At 38.2% G+C, this 20855-nt stretch overlaps 1 protein-coding gene across 8 annotated transcripts in view; it reads left to right on the top strand.

Moving 5' to 3' along the window:
• Positions 1-20855, top strand: part of SCAF11 (SR-related CTD associated factor 11) — a 68007-nt gene that overhangs the window by 7413 nt on the left and 39739 nt on the right. For 3 of the 8 annotated variants that reach the window (XM_073327978.2, XM_073327986.2, XM_073327982.2), the window contains exons 2-4: positions 7901-7955; positions 14269-14349; positions 15609-15769. In XM_073327978.2, coding sequence (XP_073184079.1) covers positions 14289-14349; positions 15609-15769 — 222 coding nt within the window. In that variant the 5' untranslated portion in view covers positions 7901-7955; positions 14269-14288. Of the gene's footprint in view, positions 1-7900; positions 7956-10459; positions 10525-14268; positions 14350-15608; positions 15770-16855; positions 16935-20855 lie in introns of those variants that run through there. The other 5 variants (XM_073327984.1, XM_073327983.1, XM_073327979.2 and 2 more) reach the window with 4 other exon arrangements.

A 20855-nucleotide genomic window follows, 5' to 3' on the forward strand; every position in this document is an offset into this window, starting at 1 on the left:
TTTATGGACGATACCAAGCTGGGAGGGGTTGCAAGTGCTTGGAGACTAGGATTATAATTCAAAATGATCTGGACAAACTGGAGAAATGGTCTGACGTAAATAGGATGAAATTCAATACGGACAAATGCGAAGTACTCCGCTTAGGAAGGAACAGTCAATTGCACACATACAAAATGGGGAATGACTTGGGGGGTCATAGTGGACTACAAGCTAAATATGAGTCAGCAGTGTAACACTGTTGTAAAAAAAGCGAACATCATTCTGGGATGTGTTAACAGGAGTGTTGTAAGCAAGACACAAGTAATTCTTCTGCTCTACTCCATGCTGATTAAGCCTCAATTGGAGTATTGTGTCCAGTTCTGGGTGCCACATTTCAGGAAAGACATGGACAAATTGGAGAAAGTCCAGAGAAGAGCAACAAAAATTATTAAAGGTCTAGAAAACATTACCTGTGAGGGAAGATTGAAAAAAAATTGGGTTTGGTTAGTCTGGAAAAGAGAAGACAGAGAGGACATAACAGTTTTCAAGTACATAAAAAGTTGTTACAAGGAAGATGGAGAAAAAATTGTTCTTCTTAACCTCTGAGGGTAGGACAAGAAGCAGTGGGCTTAAATTCAGCAAGGGAGGTTTAGGTTGGACATTAGGAAAAACTTTCTAACTGTCAGGGTAGTTAAGCACTGGAATAAATTGCCTAGGGAGGTTGTGGAATCTCCATCATTGGAGATATTTAAGAGCAGGTTAGACAAACACCTGTCAGGGATGGTCTGGATAATACTTAGTCCTGCCATGAGTGCAGGGGACTGGACTAGATGACCTCTCGAGGTCCCTTCCAGTTCTATGATTCTAAACCTCTCGGTGAATAACCCCTCAAAAAATACTTTGATAAACAGATAGCATTACTACTTTTTCCAGAAGGTCAGAAAACTTGCTTTTTACCTGGCCAGTTGTTGGAACCTTTTCATTTGTACAGTTTGGGGGTTTTGGTAGTTTTGGTCTTCCACATAGGACTTTTCCCCTAGTCTGGTTACACGCATGCATACTTTAAAAGAGTTGAAAGTGAAAATTTGGCCCACAGCTTGGAACATGGACCCACCAATTGTGCATATGTCTGTGTGGTATCCCAATTCATGCTTATTTAGCCCCCTCAGCAAGGAGGTGAAGGCAGTGTATTTTGTTTTTGTAACACTGCAACCCATGTCTCCTATTTTAAAAATCTCCTATGATCCTTCATACACATGTATGGAACTCAGGGCAGAAGAACATTTTCTTAGTACTATCCACTGGAATATCTAAGAAGTAGAATTGCCCTCAAGTGGCTGCATTCCTCCTTACACTAGGGTCTACAGGCAATTAAGTGTTACCTTATCAACTGTATTAATAAACACTGATAGATGGAATATTGACACGGACAACTAATATTCATTTGTTACCTGGAGAACATGAACGCTTATATTTCAGTCTCTGTGGAGTTATTTCTTCAATGCTACTACTATTTTTTTTTTTTTTTTTTTTTTACTATAAACACGCCTTTTAAATGTGATCCTCCCTCAAACATAATACCCAGAATTGAACCTACTGGTTCAGGAAATAAGAAGCATCAGTATTGAGTTGTCTCATCAATGTTATCCTAGAAAGGAAGACTTCAAATATATTGACATTGGTCTGATAGTCATTAATCTCCACTGTATATTTTATTTATGATGGACCAAGTAATCCCCGGAGCCACCTTCAGCCTGGAAGGACATGGATCCAAAGTACATGTTGTGGAATAAAGTTCTCCTAGTCTCTCCAGAGACTTAGATAGCAATGCAGACAAAAACTGAAGCCTTGAAGTCTTGGTATTTGTCTCTCTACACATTGCTCTGCCACCACAGAAGCAGAGAGGTTTACATGAAATGGAGCAGTTTTAATCTACAAAATACATTTATTTCCTGTGGGACGGTCTTGAGTCAGCTGCTGAAAAGAGACAGCCTGTGTTAATCAGTCTGGCCTGCACGCAGGACAAATCCACTATCTGCCATTTTCCCAGCCACTGCATAAAAATTTGAAAACTTTTCAAAGCAATTTATCAGCTTTGGCACAGAACTTCTGCCACTGGTCTGTTTCTTTTGCATGCTTCATTTGTCACTTGTAATCCACAACCAGTGGTGACCCATACGGATACATAGTGAAAGAAACGTCTAGGAAAAGATCCTGTAAAGTCCCTATAAAACCAACCATAAGACTGGTCTGTTGGAGGACTGATATTCTCTTTCAGGGCAGGGTGGATTAATTTAAATCACCAAGTGGAAAACCTCGTTTTTAAATCAGTGTTTCCATTTGTACTTCAGTTATTTTTCTACAGAAAGATGCGTTCTCATATAACCATTAAAATGTTGATTTACAGATAAACAGAGCTTTTACGCTAGATTTGGTACATCTTTTTGCTATGTAGAAGGGCACGCTATAAGTATTCATTTATTTAAGCAATTATATGGCTTAATATTTTCAGATTTTTATTGTACATTATTAGTACATTGGAAAATTGGTGAATGATATTGCTCATTTACTAGATAATTAACTTTTTGCTCATGATCTATGGCAAACTGCATTAGGATGGTAGCTGGAATTTAATTAAACACACAAACCAGCATATAACATTTATTTTTATTAAACAAAATAACCGTAAATGTTTTGGATACGTAATCTTCTCTTATCAAAACAGGTTTCACATTTACAACTTAATGATTTATTAAATAGAGGGTTTAACTGTAATCAGTTTAAATAAATTGATTATTGCAGGCCAGCCTGGGAAAATTTTCAAATATGCCTATGTGAAAGTGACTGGAACTTGAGTTCCTATGTGCCTAAGTTTCTTGAAAATGAGACAGTCTTCTAAGCCGTTTACACTTTTAAAACTAGAGTATCTTGTCTCTCCTCCTCACTCCCCCTTCATTTTTATTCATACACTGGAAGAGAGAGACAAGTTTTCCTGCTTTTTCAACTCCCAATAGATTTCTTAACTTTGATAGAATATTTTCTTCATTTGGACTAATTCATTCTGTGCCTGCAGAAGAGGCTACTATTATGAAATACTGATTTAAAGCTTCAAAATTTCTGGTTCCAGATGCTTAGCTAGTTACTTCCACCAGTTCAGTGGTGTGACTTTCAAAATATAGTAAGCAAACATGTCTTGCTTGAATGGTTCACCTCCAGCTCTGAAGTCTAGTGTGGTTGGCATGATTGGTGTATGAATATTAGATGCTCCTGTCATAGCAGCATCTTCTTCAGCAGTTAGGCAACTACCTTGGAACTTTGAGTTGAGAATATTTTCAAGAAAACGAGGTGGAGTACTGCCCGCAGTTTAACTTTGTTGTTGGATATTTCTTTCGTCAGTGTCTCTAGAAGTTCTTTCCAAATTTCAACAGCATGAGCAGTACAGCAGCAATCTTCCTGCAATTTGTTCAAGGCTATGGAAAGAGATTTCAGTATATTCAGCACGTCTTCTACATTTTTCTTTAGTCTGTTGTTGACTACTTTGGCTGTGATAGTTCCAGGTATTTTGTCACATTTTTCTTCACAAATAGTCATCAGAATAGCCCAGTTATTTAATAAATAGGTCAAAACAATCAACCATTGAATTCCTTCATACATCTTGAGGAAAAATTAGTTTGGATCCTCCTGCTCTCCTCAGTGAAGCTGAAACACAGTAGCTGTTACAGAAGCATTTTGCGTACCAGCAAAACATGCGCAACACCTTCCCTGGAACGGACAGCAAGGTGATCAGCCTGTAGCTCTTACATTCGCTGCTCTGTCCCTTGCCCTTATAAAGTGAGATCACAGTACCGTCCTTCCGGTGGTTGGCAAGGTTCCATTTATTTTCTTTTATTCCTGGAGTTGTACGTAAGCTTTTGGCTAAAATATGCCTCAAATGAGCACTACGCCCATATGTTAGGAGTTTCAGGTTCCCTTCATTATTTTATTCAAGATTTTTTTTTTTTCCCCCTCCTGTCTGCTACATTTGCAGTATTGTCTGTGAGGAAGTTCCACACTTGACAGTTGAATTTTTGTTCACAGTTTGTTATAACAATTTACTGCTACTTTTAAGTATTCTGCTGTATGGGCATCTGATGTATCAGCTGTTTATGTGAGCTAGACAACCCTAGCTTCTGTTGTCACATAAGCATGTATTACTGGATCACTGTATACATTGCTCCAACCATCAAGATTCAGCTTAATGAATTTCCCATCAATGTTTTTGCACACTTTTCAATTTCCTTCTCATACACTGTATCTAGCAATGTCTGCTCTGCCCAGTGAAGTATAGCCTGGTCCTAATGATTACACTGTATAAATTAAATGTTTGCTCTGAACAAGATAAAAGGGAGAATTGGTTGCATAAATGAACTGAGCAATCTTCTCATCTGTGGAGTCTTGCTGGAGTTTGCTGATTTTGAACTCTTCCATGGTTTTACTGGATGATAAAGGTTGTCTTTACCTTTATTTTAAAAACAAACTGCCTGCTTGTATGTTTAGTTGCTGCACTGCTGGTGGTACTGGCAGATGATTTTGAAGTTGTAAACATTGCAGATGATGGATGTTCATAACCCCGTATGTCTAAGATGGACCCAAAACATAATGGTGTTTAAAAAAAAAAAAAAAAAAGTCGTTCTTGTTCGCTGGGTATTACTGAATTTATTGCTTTAAAGAAAATGAGATTGTATATGAAAGATTCCTCCTCCTGCAAGTTTGTACCATTTTTTAAATGATGTAATTTATTTTAAATCCAGTTTTATAGGGAAAATAGCTTAATAAATCATAAGGATTGTTTACATCTATTTAAATCCTTATGGCTAACAACATAACAACCAAACAGCTTGAAAAAAAAGTTAAATGTTAAAATTCCATAAATGCCTAAAACTTTGCTTTTAAACAGGAAACTTTCTTCTAGGATGCTTGATTATATTGAGCAAAAAATATAAAAATTTCTGAAGTCTAGCAGTAAAAATGTAATTGATAAATATCAAGAACATAAGAACGGTCTCAGGGTTTAAGCCAGTCTCTAACTATGCGAGCTATATTATCCCATATCTGCCTACTGCAGGGTTCTTACATGTTCCTCTGAAGCATGTGGTTCTGGCCACTGTTGGAGACAGGATACTGGCTTGGATGGACTTTTGGGTATGATCCAGTCTGGCAATTCCTTTGTTCCTAAATTCTTCAGGTGTTGGCATCGTCCTTGTTTATGTTTTGTTTTGCACATGCTATAGTTAGTGGGGGGGAGGGGTGGTTTGTTTTTTGTTTTGTTTTTGTGTTGTTTGAGACAGGCCACAAACTACTTAAGAATGGGAATCCTACACGGATTATCTCTTTAGGAAAGGGGTCTTTTACCTCTTAATTTATCTGAAAATAATCTCTTGCAAGATTCTCACTAGTCTGCCCTACCTCTGCTGTTTGGAAGGAAATCTCATGGAATATTGCTTTTATCGCTGTAGCTTGCTGGTGGTTGTCCTAGTCTGAACATATCTTTACAGAAGTATGCTTATTTGTAGGTGAATAGTTACAAATTTGCCTATTCTAGAGACTCTAGCGAAACTATATAATTTTATCTTGAAAAGTGATTGAGCGGCTAAATGGGTTCCATGTTTGTGTCAATGATTTCCATATCGCATTTTGTCAGCCTACCAGTAAAAAGATAGCTTTCCCATTAGACAACTTTGAAACCTAAGCATGGAATCTGAAAATCTTTTAGCTTTTGCTGATATCAGTAATAATAACTCAGGCCAAATTCACCATCAGTTACATATGAGTAATTCAGTGTGTTCCACTTGGTAGCACAGGTGCAATAGCAGAACTCAGCCCTACATTTTGAATGTGGTGGGTTCTATTTGAATCAGGAATCAGAAAAACGTAGATTGCTTTTAGTGTGTTTGACTCTGTCCAGTTTAATAGGAGTAAAAAAGTGTGTGTGTAATTTTAGTTAAGCAACCAGATATGACTGTAAGCACACATTAGGAGCAGAACTGTCAAGGAAGATGGTTCTATTTTTATAGTCCTTCTTTGTAGCAGAGGCACAAAAGATTTATAAAAACAAAACTGAACTAGTGGAAAAATATGGTGTCAACACTCTCTAAAGATGTTTTACTTAAACCAGTGCAAAACCCCTTCATGCTTTGGTTTAAGAGTGGCTTATTTCAATTTCACTTAAACCTCTTCCTAATCAATTTACGCTAAACCAAATTTATCCTGTTTTAAACTGATACTGGATTGTTCACAAACCCTTTTGCACCTGTTTAAGTAAATCGGTTTAAAACCACACCTTAAGTTAAACTGATGCAATTCTGTATGTTGGAAAGTCCTTAGAGCAAGTTGAAGCATCTGGGGGAGAAGTTCTCATCAGTCATGATCTCCCACTTCATAGCAGTGAACTACATGGTTAAAGATTTCATTAGTTTATTGTTGGTCACACCTGGTTATACTCATCAAAAACAGGTACAGTCTTTTGGGTTTAGATGCATGAGTCTTGATTGCATGCAAGGCACCTCCAGTTTTGTTTTGTTTTGTTCTTTATTTTATCTGATTGATTTCTACACCACTGCAACTTTATGGTAAAGATTTTAATTTTAATAGTTTAAGGTATTCAAATGTGTAACTCTTTCAGCAAATCAAACTCTGATCCCTTCTGCCTGTTCAGTAATGTGTATTGTGCTGTGTAGTGTTTAATGCCTTAATAGATTTGTAATGTAACTAACTTAAGGATGTTCTAATTTGTCCTTACTCACTTATCTAAACCATAACACATTTACATAGTTTTACCATTTAGCTATTTCAAAAATAAATGTAAATGGTCACGCTAGTGAATATTTTCAGATGCATAAGATCAAGCTTAGAAATAACCACAATTTCATTTTATTCCTTAGGGAATATATGTGGCTTGATGTGGATCTGTTTAGATGTATGTATCTTTGGGGCTTTATTCCTCATGATAAAAGTGAAACATCTGGAACTGTACCTGGGTCCTTATTTTCAAATAGAATTTATTGACACGTGTCAAAGAACTTTGTCTTGCATTGACAGAGACTACAATTCTCTTTTTGAATCTAGCCTAAATCCCTAAATTTGAAATGTATAAACAGCTGTTTTAAAACTAAAGTAGGTCATATTTAATTGGTGGAAAACATTTTATGCTCAGTTATCTGAAAAATTGCTAACTTCATCAAACTATGGCCACAATTCATCGCTAGACTGAGATTAAACAAGAAATTACATGCCAAAAGGTAACTTCTATAAAAAGTTTTTATAAGTACCTGAAAAAGCATCTTTTCAATTATAATGTTGCTACTATTCTTAAACTAGGTATTTTGTATGTTTATCTTGTAAAGGAGATATAAATTAGAATGGATTTCTCTTGGTTTTGGAACACTTACATGGTGTGATCTTTGCTACTACTCTTTGCAAACACTCATTTCCTTTTTGAATATTCCATGTCAACACCTGGATGACTGTAGCTGCTTAAACATTGTGCAGTATCATGCACAAGGCAATCAACAGAATTTGATATTATTAAAACTCAAATAGAAAATTTCTCAGAACCTTACTGGACATTCACAATTTGCATGCAAAATCAGTTGTTGTTTTTTTTTAAGAAACTGAGGAAATTGGACAGATGAATATTGTTCTCCATTTTGAATGCAAATTTTCTCTAATTACTTAAACTGATGTGGTATACAAGTGCAATACAATGAGCTCTGATAAGTGCTACTGAAATATTCTTAAGGTTTAAATTCTCAAGGTTTACTTTCTTGGAAGATATTTTATTTTGGGGAAGAGAAGTACTTCATCTTCTAACAGTCCTTTCTCTCCCCCCACCCCCTTCCTCCAAAAATCTTAATTTGCTTTTAAAATTCTTTGTTTTCCACAGTTTATCAAAACTCAGCTGTTGAACACATTCCAGACTCCTTGGATGCTAACATAACGTAAGTGTCCTTAAAAATCTTTAACCGTGTTACTACTGTGTTCCTTGTAATACCCTTTTAAAACTAGGCAGGAAAAATAGCCTTTCAAAGTTCCTTTACGAAATAACTTTTTATTCATATTTTCAGTGAAATAAAAGCAAACAGCTCTTGTATTGGTTTTGTTGCTGAAAATGTTGGTCAGTTGGTGAGGGGGAATAAGATTAGAAATTTATCAACCTTGTTGGAATCAGCTGTAATCCTGTGGCTTCTCTCCATCAAAATGTTCTTTTTTTTAGAATAACACTCAGTGCTTTTTTTTTTTCCCCTGCTAGGAAATCTTCAAAACAAGTGCTGTTTTTAATAATAACAATAAAAGAAAAAAGTTAGTCTCCATTCCCAAAAGGTAAAATGGATTTAAGTTATGTCCATCTCTCCAGTTCCATGATGTCCATGCTTTCTTCTTTATATTAGGCAATGTATTGACATTGCCAAGGTTTCTGCTCAAAACACTTCAGAATACTTGTTCATAAGAAGAGATCAGACAGAGGAAGCACCGGTAAAAATGCATGCTTTCAATCACAGTAAACCATGAATTTATGGGTCGGCTGCCGAAATTGAGGACCTTGGAAATTAACACTACTGCAACTCATGTTTGGAGGTTTGAAAGTTGACTGGTGGGTTTGCCTGTCAACCTAAACTTGGCTGCTTCCCTGGGGTTTATGCTATTACCACTTTTAAGCAGGGTGGATTTGATTTAAATCAAATTAGTGACTTAAATCATGATTTAAATCACTAGTCAAGAAGACTCAATTTAATCATGGTTTTCTGCATTCTTGTTGGTTTTTATAACCTTAATACATATTCTTCACAACTCAGAGAAAGATGTAGGTTTCATTTTTAGAAGGTACACACTATACATTTTTAAAGTGATTTATTCTGAAAACTTTTCAGATTAGTTTTACAGCTATATCAGAAAATGAATGATTGTTTGGTTATTTCATTTACCAAAGGTAATTGAAGATTATTTATGAAGTCATTGGGAGGTGAGCTATCTCCAATTCAACAGGTTAATCATTAATATTTGGAGGATTTTCTTTCCAAGCTGTATTAGGAGGAGAACATCATCAGACATACATTTTAATTGTTTTATTTAACTAAAACAACAATGTTATGTATTCTGGATTTTATTTTTTCTTCAGTAGCAGACATAGAATATTTTAACAAAACAAGCAAATGAATTTTTTAATTTAGTTAAACATTCAAGTTTTTTAAAATCAGGTTTGTTTTTGTTTGTTTTTAACTAAAATAGTTAAATGAAATATTTTAAAAAATAAAAATTAAATCGACTATGTCAGCCAGGTCAACATGAGAAACTTAAAATATTGGCTTCAGCAGCTAACTCAATCGTCTTCACCTTCATTTTCCTGTTTGTTCATAATCTGGAAAAGAAAAATAAGCTTTCCTGCTTTTTCAGGTCCCAAACGATTTGTCAATTTGGAATGAATTAGTCCAAAGAAAGAAAATATTCTTTCTACACCAGCAGAAGAAGCTACTGCTGTTAAAAGTGAGATTATCACCTCAACAATCTCTGAATCCTAGTGCTTAAGTGACTTCCAACAGTTCACTGGTGTGACTTTCTTTAAAACATCATCAGCAAACATATATTTCTTGAATGGTTATTATTCCTAAACTGGGTCTCTTACGGCCTGCTGCCATTATAGGTTTTCCCTTCTAGTGAGAGAGAATGGTATGGTAGATCTCAAATCAATGAAGGCTACACTCAAAAAGACCTCAAGACTTCTGGAATATGGTGCTCAAACAGTTTCACTTTTGTTTCTACTGCTTGTCCCTCCCTTCTCACATTTATCTCAAGACTTCTTCTCCTTGTCTGGATCTATTCCGCCCCCAACAATCTTCTATTCATTGAACTTTCTGAAACTTTGCACTTCTAGAGAGAGATAAGGGATTGACTCTGTGTACACAAATTTGCAGAGGGACAATAGGCTTGAGGTCTGTTATTTCTCACCTTTCTATGTTTGTTTGTTTATTTATTTTAAAACATTTTTGCTGTTAACAAGCATATTATCTCTGGAGAGACAAGTGCACAGTTTGAGAACTGCAAAATTAAGCATCTTTGATGGTAACTTCTAGACTGAGCACTGAGTTCCATTAGGTAGATAGAAAGATTAACCTAAATAATCTATACAGAAGTCCTGGAATCCCATAAAATTGGGTCCCTAATCCATGAACTGTTGGAACTCATTTAAAAAATTTTTCTTAAACATTAAATGAATATATTGTCTCATACTATAGAATTAGAATTTGTAATCCCTATTCTATGATGAGATACACTGTAGCTCAAAGGTATCTTAATTAAAACTATATTTAGATCAGTTTATTCCTCAAAAAGCAATTTATCAAAAAAATCCAATTTAAATAAAAAGAATTGATTTTTTTTAAAAATGTTTTAAAAAATCATTGATTTTTACCCATCCTGCTTTTAAGTACCACTTTTGTCATTAAAGGTCTCAAGACACTTTTTGAGAGATGGGGCATTAACCCTGGTGATGTTGCTTGAATTGCCATTCTGGTAACTACCTTATGCATATGTCAAACTCCCCTTGCAGATTATTACAGTATTTTGCACTTCCTGTCCTACATGTATCCATCTGCTGTGCAGTGATCATAGAAATCATAAGACTGGAAGGGACCTCGAGAGGTCATCTAGTCCAGTCCCTTCTACTTGTGGCAGGATTAAGTATTATCTAGACCATCCCTGACAAGTGTTGGTCTAACCTGCTCTTAAAATCTCCAATGGTGGAGATTCCACAACCTGCCTTGGCAATTTATTCCAGTGCTTGACTACCCTGACAGCTAGGAAGTTTTTCCTAATGTCCAACCTAAACCTCCCTTGCTGCAATTTAAGCCCCTTGCTTCTTGTCCTATCCTCAGAGGTTAAGGAGAACGATTTTTCTTCCTCCTCCTCCTTGTAACAACCTGTCAGTACCCAGCCCGAGCCGGGAAAGCTAATGATCCAAACAGCAGACCAAATTCACTGGTGAATCCTAGTCATGTGCCACCTGAGGCACGTTGCACATATATGCTGAGAAGATATCCTCTCACAGTCTTCTCCAGATTAAACAAACATCTTTCCTGAAATGTGGCACCCAGAACTGGACACAATACTCTAGTTGAGGCCTAATCAGCGTAGAGTAGACCGGAAGAAATTACTTCTCGTGTCTTGCTTACAGCACTCCTGCAAATACATCCCAGAATGATGTTTGCTTTTTTTTGCAATAGCATCACACTGCTCACTCCATATTTAGCTTGTGATCCACTATGACCCCCAGATCTCTTTCTGCAGTACTCCTTCGTAGGCAGTCATTTACATACAAGGGGATGAAATTTAGCACCATATGACAGCGGTGTGAACAGCTAGCTAGGTACAGTTGCTGTGGGAACCATATAACCTTGAATTTCATGGTTATTGTGCATTTAAAGGAGAGCTTCAGAGATGTTGATTAGACTTGTACATTTCAAAAAGGGAAAAGGACAATGTTTTAAAATATAACGAGTGCTCTATTTTAACAAAGCTATTTGAAGTCCTGAAAAGTCAAAATTGCAGATGTCTGGTTTCACTTCCAGACTGAGCAACATCACATAATTTAACAAAGGGGATTGAATTAGGGGTTTAGAATAGAAAGGCTGTTTCAGAACTTTGGTTTGAAACATTATGCATTCTGTTGGAGTAAACAGTCCAGATTTATCTGGAGCTAAAGGAAATGGTACCTATCACAAATCTTGATTTTAAAAACACCATTTCTCCTTTGTAGTTAGAGACACCTGTTCTCACAATGGTCTTTCTGTCCTCACAGCAAATGGAAAGCAGCAAAGGTGTTATTCACTGCTGGTGCTAGATCCAGAAAGCCCCTCTCAACACTCACTCTGTGTGCTCTTCTGAGAGCCAGAGAACCAGAAGTTACTCCCATAATAGCTTCACTATCTTGAATTCTTTCTACTGAGGCTCCCCTCTAAGCACACTCTGGACATTCAGTGACTTAGGGCTTGTCTACATGGGGAAGTTGCTCTGGAATAAGATAGGGTGTGAATTTAAAGCACAGTAGCTATTCCAGAATAGGTCACTGTATGGAAACTTTTACACTGGAATAAGTGTGTCCACATAGAGAGCTATTCCAGACTAGCTGTTCTGGAATAGTTTATTCCACAGTAGCTATTCTAGTCAATTCCCTGTATAGGCACGCCCTTAGCGGCCTGAAGTAGCCAATTAAATGGCACTACACAAAGCCACCAGCAGCAGTGCTGCTCACCTTGCTGTTCTTACCACAAGATTGGTAAACAGCACGTGGGAGTAGCTGGGAAGCCGGGGGCGTCTCAACTAAGAGTTACTAGCTGTGCTGAAGGGGACTGCTGCAAATGGGAATCCAAGTGCACATAAACATCAAATCTTAGCAGTAAGCAGCAAGGATAGTGAAGAGTTCAGAGAAGGGAAGGTTACCATGTTACAGCCAGTGGCCTTAGAGCAGCTGCAGGAAAGTGAGCTATGGCTTGGAGGGGCTATGTCTATGCTGCAGTTAGACACCTGTGGCAGGGCTGTTGAATTGCAGCGTACACTTCTGAGCTTAGGCTGCAGCCTGAGCTCTAGGACCCTGCAAGGTTGGAGGGTCCTAGGCTGCATCCTGAGCTCTAAGTAACTGCAGTGTAAACTTCCAGAAACAGCCCTGAAATCTGAGCTTCATGACTACAAGTCAGCTGGCACATGCCAGCCGTGAGTTTTTAATTGAAATGTAGACATACCCTCAGTCTATGGACAGGGTAAGTCACCTCCTCTCCCACACTCATTCCCTCTTATAGTCTCTATCTACCTCAGCTGCAGGAGTGGTACCAGAATTAGTTGTATATACATCCTTTTCAGGCAAGCAGGCTTCATACCTAGATACATCAGTAAATCTGTCTCTTAACTGGCCCTGGCAACAAACACATGGGACGTGAATTGAATCCATTCCTGGGTATTGTAAACATGTTTTAAACTATAAAATGTCTCCAACTTCTGCCTTTCTCATGGAAACTTGGATGTTTACTGGGGTTTTACCTCCTCTTCCCCTAAGACTTAGGAGTCTAAGATGCCGCAAGAGGAAAGGGCAATTCAGTGACACAATTCTTAGTGAGTTGCAGCAGGTGTTACTTTTCCAAGGCATCACCTTGTGACCTAAACAAAGATACCCTTCACAAAGAGAGAGAGGAAAAGACACCTATTTTCCATCCTCAGCTAAGAAGACCTGGGATAGGTATAGTGGACAGGCTTTCCCCAAAGATACATACATCCAAACAGATCAACACCAGACCAATGGACAGGCTGTCCTTCAAACCTGTTTTTTTCTTACATGGTAGCACATCAGTGCAGTCTGAGGGAATGGGATATAGGTCCCAGGGACCTCTCTAATCCTTCCCTTTTTTCAGTTAACACCTTTCCCTCTGGGTGATTGTTAACTGTGTCCTCTATGCTGGTGACTCTTAAGTCTATACCTGCGCTTGTGACCTGTCTCGAATCTCCTATTTCAGCCTGCCTCATTCACATATCTTTCTGGATGTCAAGACAACACTTTCAACTCAGCATGGCTAAAACATTTTCCTGTTAAATCCTCTTAATTCTCACTGTAGTCATGCTACTATTTCTATTCTTCAGGCTTGGAGCATCATCTTCATCTCTTCTCACTCTTCCATGTACATCTAAGTGATTTCCAAATCCTGCTGTTCCCTCCCTCTCCTGCCCCACCCCCAGCTGCTGAGGTGGGAATGGCAGAGCATAGTTGCTACAGTTTTGCTAGAGATGGAGAATCCCAGTTACAGGTACTAAGGGGGCCAACTTATCAAGGAAACTTTCAAGGAAACACATATTTTTATTAATAAAAAGTAATACTTTTCCTTTTAGAATCTTACAAAAGTTTGCGGGATATTTTATTAAAAATTGATTTGTAGTTCACCTATAAAATATCAGATATAAAGTTGTATTAATATAGTTTTGATATTAAAGGATATTCTTTATTAGGTTTTACAGTGGCTAAACTATTTCTATAGCCATCTACTTGAGCTGGTCCAGTGAGACATTGGGATCAAAACAGGCTACAAAAATGTGCATATTAAATGATCCATATTCTGCTGCTTTCCCTGGCAAATACGTCTGCTCTCCAATTTATATAATAAAAGAATGGCGAGCGCTGGAAATTCTTTTGTAAAGTTGATAGTGGTTAATTTCTTTAATTGGAATGTAAACATATATTAAGCGAAACTAAATTGTTACTTCAATATTTTTCAGGTTGTATTTCCCAAGTAGAGATGAAGAACAAAAAAAAATGTATTCCAGATATTGAGGATCAAAAACATGAAGACATGGAAGGTAACGTGTGTGTGTGTGTGTATATATGTGTGTGTATGTAACTTGTGCATGGTGTCCTGTAATAAAGTGACAACGTCTGGAATTACGTGAAATAAAAATGTTAGGGAAAACATGAAAATGTTTTATTGTCAGTAGTCAGGTTCAAGCAATATGCTTAGATTTTGTATTTGATCTTTCTCTGAATTAGTAGATTGTAGAGTTTAATCTGTTAACCAAATTTTGCTAACCAGTGTAAGTTGTTTTTTTGTTTGTTTGTTTTTTCTTCTGCCTGGAAAGGTCCCTAAATCCTTTACAGCAACATGTTCAACCTGATCAGTTCTAGAAACAGAAACAGACCTCTTAGTCAGGTGCAGGCAGGGATTGGCCCAGCCCTGGGTTAGTAGTGTTTGCAACTTAATAGCAATGTAGTTTTTGTAAATTTTGAGTAATGTCTCTTCATTTGTGTTTGAATTATGGGTGAGTGGGAAAACATGAAAACACACTTTTGAGTGAAGGAATTAATATATTGTGTGAAAACTTTAAAGTTGACGTGTCATGAAACTAGTCCTTACTAACTGTTGAATTCAGTTTGGTCTGATTTGAAAATAAGTTTTGATTTAACAAAATTAAGAACGTTGCTGCATTTAGCATACACTGTAGATATTTTATTAGGTCAGGAGGAACTCATGTGAAAAAATAATTTTAATTTGAATGGAAGTACAAAAAAGCTAAAATTAAGGATAGATGTTTTTGTTGATTTACAAGGTATTAGAACTGAGACATGCTTAACTCATCCCATTATTCCCAGACACCACACGCATATGAGGGGGGGCTTAAACAAAAGGGAACTCATTTTACATTGTGCATTGATTCCAAATAAAATAGGGCTAGATTGTTCAATAATTTAGCCTATCATCCCTGTGTTTATATTTTTTAAAACAAATGTCGAGCTAACTTCCATTCCTTTGAATGGAGAATACTGGTAAGGGTTATGTGGTTTTTCCAGTCAAGTTAAAATTCCTTTATTAACATCACTGTTTTAGTCAACAGCTTGACTAAACAATTGAAACATTGATAATTGACTTGCCACTCTGCTCTTTACTACAACTAGATGAGTTATCTTGTACAAAAAATACAAGATATTAAACTTGAGGAATCAGGAAGATACTAATATGTACAGTTAAGAGTGTACACACTTATTTTTAACACACACTGTTGTATTCAAATCTAATGTAGTTCCAGAAATGAACAATAATTGAAAGTGTCAATGTTAATAACAGGTGAAGAGAATGAAGAAAGCTGTTCCTGTCCTACTGCTGTGTTATATGATGAAGCTGACAGGTGCCCGATCTGTCTAAACTGCCTTTTAGAACAGGAGGTTGGTTTTCCTGAAAACTGCAGGCACTTCTTCTGCATGACCTGTATTCTTAAATGGGCTGAAGTAAGTTTCAGAACAAAGATGTAATGTGTTCTGTGTGTCTGAAGTCTTTAATGGGAAAAATAACTGATTAACTGATCAAGTAAAGTTGTCACTAGTCACTTAGACCATTTATTTTAAATCTGTGAGTATGTGTTATAATTGGATTCAAATTTTCAAAATTTTTAAATAATCTGTTTATAAATAGTGCTAAGTAGCTTTCTCCACTGTTCAAATAGTCTGATACATTACATTTTCTTTCTCAAGACCTCCCACCTCTTGTGATGCCTACAAGAAATTAGCCCATTAATTATTGGCTATTTTGAGGGGTAGATGGGGATAATCTCCACTTTATATTTGTGATTGCTAATTATATAAAAAAATTTTATTTGAATCCAATTCCACTAATTATTTATACTTCCCTTATCTTATGTTGTAATACTTTCTGGGCAGGGACATTGTCTTCATAGGTGAGTGTACAGTACCTAGCACAATGGGGCTTCCATTTTCTAACTCTCGAGTTTGCTGCTGCTCTCCAGGAATTTATTAAGAAATGTTGCTTCCTCCAGATGCTTCATTGTGGTAATATTAAAATCATAACCACAATTTCTCTGTTCTGTAACCAGTAATTATTTTGTAGGTTCTGTTTGTTTGTCTAAAGTAAGTGGAAAACTTTTTTCTGTCCTTAACTTTCTTTTTAATGGTTTTTAATTCTGTTCTGTATCTAGTGTACACTTATTCAAGAACTGAACCCACTGCAGCAAAACTATTATTTTTCTAAGGTTGTCAAACCTAGCTTTAGCTGAAAGTAGGTAAAAGCAATGGATCGTTTGTTTTATGTATCGCTGTTTGGGTTCCTAGTGTAAAAATGACATTGTTTTCTTCAAAAAAAAATTGTCTTTTTGAGTTAGTATTAAGTTTATCTCATTCGGTACAATACAGACCTATGAGAGTTTTCTTCTCTACAATCCTCCTTGCTAGAGTAAATGAGATTTTTGGTTTAAATACATGCTTTACCAGATCCCTAATCATATGTTTAGAAAATAAGATCTCTGCCCTTCTGTTCCCCTCTGTAATAGCTTTTCTTATTGTCATTGATTTCCTCTACAGTGTATAGGTAGCATCTACAAGGCCTGATTAGGATTGAGACTGCCATTGTATTAGGCACTATACAAAAGCAGAATAAAAGGTGATTTCTGCCGCAAACAGCTTACTGTCTAATTATTTAAGATAGATAAAGATGTACCTTTTCAGTTTGCTTGTATTTAAGTTTTGTTAGTTGCCATGGGGACCTGTCTGCTTTTTCCACCATGGCTAAAGATAAATGTGTGTGGAGGGAAAACCTCAAATAAATAACTCTATGAAGGTTCCTTTCTCCTCTGGGGCTCTAGGATACCTTCAGCCCATGTAATTATATAAATATAATTTAAAATTTCTTTGTAAAGTCTGGTGGGGAGACACCAAAATGCCATTGTTGGGGAAATTTATAAGTGGTTTTATAGAAGTATATTTTAAATGTGTGACCACTAGAAGTATGTTTATGTCATGTAGTTTGGTCATTACTTTTCCTAATTAATTAGTATTAAATATTTACTGTTAGTTTTAAGGGGTTTTTTTTGTATTTGGGTGAAGGAGTAGTTTAATATTTGCTTACCTACCTTGATCCTTCTGTATGGTCATTCATTTATAAATAACTATCAATTACTTTGACTTATGAGTTATGAGAAATCACCCAATTCGGAATATAGAAGATACGACAATAATGTATCTTCTTTGAAATGTACAATAACTAGGTTTATACCACCATATACAAGTTCTTGAAGGTTTGTGGTTTATTTTAAAGGCAAAGCTACATCCATTGGGGTGGAAAAAAACTAAGCAGTTACCTGAAAATTCTAATCTGAAAGACTCTCCTCTTTCCCCCACCTTCCAAAATGGAGCCTATTTTCAATATATTCTGTAAAAACTGAGGATAAAAAGAGTTGCTCAATATGACTTGAACTACTGTCAGATTTTTATTTTCTACAGAGGAACCAACTTAAAAACACTAGTGTATACACAGTGACAAATGACATTTTACAGTTAATTACAGTTAATCTGCTATTATTTTAAAGAAACTGAAAATTTAAAAAGAAAGGTTTCCTGATTTCTTTGCAGTCTCTGCTTTGATTGTGTGGGGGTAGAGTAGTGTCCTAGGAGAGAAAAGACTAGTACACAGCAATAAGAGAATGTTGCTCACCTTGAAATTCTATTTTTGTGAAGCTGTTTTGTAGGATTCTTCCTCCTGGATCTTAGCTGTCTAGCAAGAGTCAGGTGGTACCCACCAAAATTCATCCCCATATCTGACAGTCTTATCTCACTATGGAACTTAACTAACAGGAAAACCGAGAAGTCTGCTGCTTGCCAGGGGCTAAGATTCGCGATGTGATGGAGAGACTGCCGAGACTCATCAAGCCCTCTGATCGCTACCCCTTCCTGCTTCTCCACGTGGGCACCAATGATACTGCCAAGAATGACCTTGAGTGGCTCACTGCGGACTACGTGGCTCTGGGAAGAAGGATAAAGGAGTTTGAGGCGCAAGAGGTGTTCTTGTCCATCCTCCCCGTGGAAGGAAAAGGCCGGGGCAGGGACCATCGAATCGTGGAAGTCAATGAATGGCTACGCAGGTGGTGTCGGAGAGAAGGCTTTGGATTCTTTGACCATGGGATGGTGTTCCATGAAGGAGGAGTGCTGGGCAGAGACGGGCTCCATCTTACGAAGAGAGGGAAGAGCATCTTTGCGAGCAGGCTGGCTAACCTAGTGAGGAGGGCTTTAAACTAGGTTCACCGGGGGAAGGAGACCAAAGCCCTGAGGTAAGTGGGAAAGCGGGATACCAGGTGAAAGCACAGGCAGGAACGTCTGGGAAGGGAGGGCTCCTGCCTCATACTGAGAATGAGGGGCGATCAGCAGGTTATCTCAAGTGCTTATATACGAATGCACAAAGCCTTGGAAACAAGCAGGGAGAACTGGAGGTCCTGGTGATGTCAAGGAATTATGACGTGATTGGAATAACAGAGACTTGGTGGGATAACTCACATGACTGGAGTACTGTCATGGATGGTTATAAACTGTTACTGTTCAGGAAGGACAGGCAGGGCAGAAAAGGTGGGGGAGTAGCACTGTATGTAAGGGAGCAGTCTGACTGCTCAGAGCTCCGGTATGAAACTGCAGAAAAACCTGAGTGTCTCTGGATTAAGTTTAGAAGTGTGAGCAACAAGAGTGATGTGGTGGTGGGAGTCTGCTATAGACCACCGGACCAGGGGGATGAGGCGGATGAGGCTTTCTTCCGGCAACTCGCAGAAGCTACTAGATCGCACGCCCTGGTTCTCATGAGTGACTTTAATCTTCCTGATATCTGCTGGGAGAGCAATACAGCGGTGCATAGACAATCCTGGAAGTTTTTGGAAAGCATAGGGGACAATTTCCTGGTGCAAGTGCTAGAGAAGCCAACTGGGGGGGAGCTTTTCTTAACCTGCTGCTCACAAACAGGGAAGAATTAGTGGGGGAAGCAAAAGTGGACGGGAATCTGGGAGGCAGTGACCATGAGTTGGTTGAGTTCAGGATCCTGACACAGGGAAGAAAGGTAAGCAGCGGGATACGGACCCTAGACTTCAGGAAAGCAGACTTCAACTCTCTCAGGGAACGGATGGGTAGGATCCCCTGGATGAAGGGGAAAGGAGTCCAGGAGAGCTGGCTGTATTTCAAGGAATCCCTGTTGCGGTTACAGGGACAAACCATCCCGATGAGTCGAAAGAATAGTAAATATGGCAGGCGACCAGCTTGGCTTAATGGTGAAATCCTAGCGGATCTTAAACATAAAAAAGAAGCTTACAAGAAGTGGAAGGTTGGACATATGACCAGGGAAGAGTATAAAAATATTGCTCGGGCATGTAGGAATGAAATCAGGAGGGCCAAATCGCACCTGGAGCTGCAGCTAGCAAGAGATGTCAAGAGTAACAAGAAGGGTTTCTTCAGGTATGTTGGCAACAAGAAGAAAGCCAAGGAAAGTGTGGGCCCCTTACTGAATGAGGGAGGCAACCTAGTGACAGAGGATGTGGAAAAAGCTAATGTGCTCAATGCTTTTTTTGCCTGTCTTCACTAACAAGGACAGCTCCCAGACTGCTGCGCTGGGCATCACAACATGGGGAGTAGATGGCCAGCCCTCTGTGGAGAAAGAGGTGGTTAGGGACTATTTAGAAAAGCTGGACGTGCACAAATCCATGGGGCCGGATGAGTTGCATCCGAGAGCGCTAAAGGAATTGGCGGCTGTGATTGCAGAGCCATTGGCCATTATCTTTGAAAGCTCGTGGCGAACGGGGGAAGTCTCAGATGACTGGAAAAAGGCTATAATGTAGTGCCAATCTTTAAAAAAGGGAAGAAGGAGGATCCTGGGAACTACAGGCCAGTCAGCCTCACCTCAGTCCCTGGAAAAATCATGGAGCAGGTCCTCAAGGAATCAATCCTGAAGCACTGACATGAGAGGAAAGTGATCAGGAACAGTCAGCATGGATTCACCAAGGGAAGGTCATGCCTGACTAATCTAATCGCCTTTTATGATGAGATTACTGGTTCTGTGGATGAAGGGAAAGCAGTGGATATATTGTTTCTTGACTTTAGCAAAGCTTTTGACACGGTCTCCCACAGTATTCTTGTCAGCAAGTTAAAGAAGTACCGGCTGGATGAATGCACTATAAAGTGGGTAGAAAGTTGGCTAGATTGTCGGGCTCAACGGGTAGTGATCAATGGCTCCATGTCTAGTTGGCAGCCGGTGTCAAGTGGAGTGCCCCAGGGGTCGGTCCTGGGGCCGGTTTTGTTCAATATCTTCATAAATGATCTGGAGGATGGTGTGGATTGCACTCTCAGCAAATTTGCGGATGATACTAAACTGGGAGGAGTGGTTGATACGCCGGAGGGCAGGGATAGGATACAGAGGGACCTAGACAAATTGGAGGATTGGGCCAAAAGAAATCTGATGAGGTTCAATAAGGATAAGTGCAGGGTCCTGCACTTAGGACGGAAGAACCCAATGCACAGCTACAGACTAGGGACCGAACGGCTAGGCAGCAGTTCT

This window comes from Lepidochelys kempii, chromosome 1 (genome assembly GCF_965140285.1).
Source record: "Lepidochelys kempii isolate rLepKem1 chromosome 1, rLepKem1.hap1, whole genome shotgun sequence".
NCBI classification, from domain to species: domain Eukaryota; kingdom Metazoa; phylum Chordata; order Testudines; family Cheloniidae; genus Lepidochelys; species Lepidochelys kempii.